Source organism: Periophthalmus magnuspinnatus, chromosome 9, assembly GCF_009829125.3.
Source record: "Periophthalmus magnuspinnatus isolate fPerMag1 chromosome 9, fPerMag1.2.pri, whole genome shotgun sequence".
Lineage (NCBI taxonomy): Eukaryota > Metazoa > Chordata > Actinopteri > Gobiiformes > Gobiidae > Periophthalmus > Periophthalmus magnuspinnatus.
The window spans coordinates 32,077,159-32,080,909 of record NC_047134.1 but is presented as its reverse complement, the minus strand read 5'-3'; the positions used below and the strand labels follow the sequence as shown (position 1 = coordinate 32,080,909).

Genomic DNA, 3,751 nt, shown 5'->3' with positions numbered 1-3,751 from the left:
AGCACTGATTCATGATTGGCTACAGGTGCTGGGGTTTAGATAGTGACCATTTAGATCAAAGAGAGTCCTTTTAGATTTAAACCAACTGGATTTCAGCATTGAAACTGGCAACCCAAATGCCAGTTTCAATGCTAAATCAGAATTAGAATTCTTGTAAATTAAAGCTCACTTGAACCTCATATCTGTGGGCACGGATCATGTTCATTAAATTTAAAATAAAAACGTTTGAAAGTGTTTTGTGTTATGGAGTGGTTGAATATAAAAGCATTAAAGTTCTGGGCTAAAACTTCAGAACAATAAAGTCTGTTGGCCCTGTTTAGTCCTGTTTTAGTGCTGCGTTGGTCCTGGTTTAGATCTGGTTTAGTGCTGCGTTGGTCCTGGTTTAGATCTGGTTTAGTGCTGCGTTGGTCCTGGCTTAGATTTGGTTTTGCGCTGGTCCAATCTTGATTTAGCTCAGCTGTGTCCAAACTTTTTTTCACAGAGGGCCGCATTTTGTAACGTATTTGAAGCAGAAGCCCAGACCGGTCCTCAGTACAGTGGATCATTCAGATGGATGTTTTGTGTAGTTTTCTCAGAGCCACAGTGACTTTAATAAGGCTTGAAACATGGCTTTTCACAATGTCCGTATCACAATACAATAAAATGTTATTGAGGTTATAACGGTAGAATTACTAAATTACTGCCTTAGGCCTACGGAACAATAAAAATTAGTCTGAGGCCCACATTTGGCCCTTGGACTATAGGTTGGACACCCCTGGTTTAGATCAAGCTAGTTCAGTCTTGGCTTTCTTCTGGTTTGGTCCTTATTTAGACCTGATTTAGTCCTGGTTTAGAACTGGTTTAGTGCTGGGTTTGACTTGGCTGAGTCCTGGTTTACTCTTGGTTACAATCTGGGTTAGTTCTTGCTTAGTCTTCGTTTATTACTGGGTTTTGGCCTGTTTGTATCTAGGTTGATAAAGCACTTGTCCCTATCCTAAGGTCATGGGGTCAAACACAGACAGTGTAGGGATCAAAAGGGGTCAAGTAAAGGTTATCAAGTTAGACCAGTAAGTATCAGTAATAGACCTTATATAACAAGATAAGAGTTGATGATGCAATTTTGGACCACCTTTTGTTGACCCAAAGACGCAGACAGGTGGACTACTAGTAGAGTTGTCAGCTGTGTCGAAAATCAGATAATAGGTTTGAAAACTAGTATCAAAACTATGTACTAATTTTTCGCAGGTATTGATACTAAAAAGTCACAAGACAGAAACAAACATTTCCAGAATAACTTTATAATCATCTTTAGCTGTGTCAGAATAAGTATAAGACCAGATAGACCAGAATGGACCACTATGGAGCTACCTGGACCACAGAGGGATTACAGATATAAAGCCACATGGGAATATAAAAGAAATTACCACCCGGGTCGACTGCTGCCCCCACGACCCGGCCCCGGATAAGCGGAAGAAAATGGATGGATACTACCATTTAATGTTGAAAATCACATTCTTTTGTCTAAATAAAGAGTGTTTTTAATGATCATTTTAAGTATCAAGTCTATTCCTTAGTATCATAATCGAGTTTGGAATTTTAGTATCTTAACAGTGCTATTCTTATCTATATATAATGTAGCTCTGTAAATGGTAAACAAATCTTTTTTTACACCCCCCAGTCTCCTTTGTCTCCGCTACTCTCTGCGCTGCAAAACAATGAATATATTTTACCTCAGCTACAGTGGCTCTGTGCACTAGGGGTTTACTGATTGGAGCAGATCCCTGGAGTGGGCGGAGCTTAGAGGGAGATGACATCAGCTGTGGCAGAGGCTTTCCCCGTGCGCTCTTGCCCCTATAAAACGCACCGCTCTGCTTTCTCTGCTCCATTCTCTACGCTCTCCCCGGGCTCTCCGCGCCTTTTACGCATAACCAGAGACAAAAAACTGAAACGTCTCCCGACACAACGAGAGCCCCGTCGAGTCAAACATGTCAACCTACGCCAGCTACCACGAGTCCCGACGCGTCACCCCCTCCGCGTACGGCAACCGCTTCGACACGGCGCATCGCAAGAAAGCCGTGGGCAACATCTTCGAGAACGTGAACCAAGAATCGGTGATGCGCCTGTTCCAGAAGACGGGCGACATGAAGGCGGAGGAGCGCGTACGGAGCATCTTCTCCTACTCCCACGACCCGGAGGAGACGTCAAGGGCGCTGATGGCTTTGAAACAGCGCAAAAAGGACAAATTTCTGCAGATCGCCGGCATGCTTCGTCAGCTGCTCAAAATACGATGAACGAACGGTGGTGCCAGAAGATCCTATAGGAGCTGGATGTTGAGACGAACTTTCTGCCCCCGTTTCGATACTACGGGGATGTCACCTGAATGCGTAAAAGGGTGAACTGCTGGTTGGTTACGCGCGGATGGCAGTGAATGGGGCCATGCCGTGTGCGTAAAAAAGACCTCTCCAAATGCGCAAAGTGGTGGATACGCGCGGTGCCGTGCAGATGCGACCGGACCAGCGCGTAACATGAAGGGATATACTACTACGAGATTGCCTTCAAAACTTGAATCCTCAAAACTGTGGATGCACGTGAGGCTGTGTGTGCACGCGAAGATATTTACTGTGACTGTTGGAATATGCACAGACTCATTCCCACGCAGTGCCGACGTAAAAGACGTTTTGTACCACTATTAATATTAGTTTTTATTTTGCATAATTTCGAAATATGCCTTCTCTGTTTAATGAAGAAGTAAAGATGACCACTAGTGTGCGTCTATTGTTGTCATACAAGCACAATATGTTTTGATGATACGTTCCTAATGTTGTTTTTTTTTTACAATAAATTATTAACTTGTGTACAAAATATACTCTTTCCTCTCCTTATTGCCACGCGCCATGCACCACCTTTTACGCACAACTAATGCATTAAATAAAATGTAGACGATTTCACAGTTATTTCTTTAAATGCAGAATTTTAACCTAATTTTTGTCAGTAATTTGAAAGCTGACATGCTAATAAGCTTATCCTCATCCAAAGGCCAAAGATGATCAAAAACAGATGTTGTATGGGTCAAAGGGGGTCAAGAGAAGATTTCATAAGTAATTCTTTTAATGTAACCAAATATTGACAGTCACTTGCAAGTTCATATTATGATAAAGAGCTTGTCCTTATCTAAAGGTCATAGGGTCAAAAACAGATGTTGTGGGGGGGGTCAAAAGGGGCCAAGTGAATCATATTTTCCAAAACAACTTATCAGGTCAGGCCAGTAAGTATTATTCAATCCAGTAGTAGCCCTTAGCAACTGTGGCTGGATAGAGATAAAAGTTGATGATGCAAATGGGGACCCCCCTTGACCCAAATTAGGCCTCTGCTGTAAATAAGATGCAGGGAGGTGAATAACTTGGCAAAGGAGGAGGGAAAGTTGAACATATTGAAAATGCATATTCAGCAAGTTTTAGCCCATTGAAGCTATAGTGATCTGTGATAAAATAATAGGAATAAGTGATAGTAGAGGTTGTTACTACATTAACAGTACTTAATGATAATGCTACTACTACTAGAGCTACTACTAAGTACTACAAGATGCTGTTTTCCACACCTGTTACTAAATTATAACAGGTGCTTTCATTATACTACTACTACTACAACTACTACTAGGCCGAGAGCTACTAAAATTACTATCACTGCAGCTATTACTATATCAAAAAATACAATACAAAAAATGGTGTTACTACTCATGGGCTTCAGCTTCCTGGTATATATATAATACTTA

At 41.7% G+C, this 3,751-nt stretch overlaps 1 protein-coding gene across 1 annotated transcript; it reads left to right on the top strand.

Annotated features, from left to right (window-relative positions):
- The first annotated feature begins 1,879 nt into the window (after positions 1-1,879).
- On the top strand, positions 1,880-2,841 carry tcima (transcriptional and immune response regulator a). The gene has a single exon (XM_033972736.2). It carries the CDS (start codon positions 1,965-1,967, stop codon positions 2,268-2,270), a length of 306 nt encoding a protein of 101 aa, XP_033828627.1. The 5' UTR covers positions 1,880-1,964; the 3' UTR covers positions 2,271-2,841.
- The last annotated feature ends 910 nt before the right edge of the window (positions 2,842-3,751 follow it).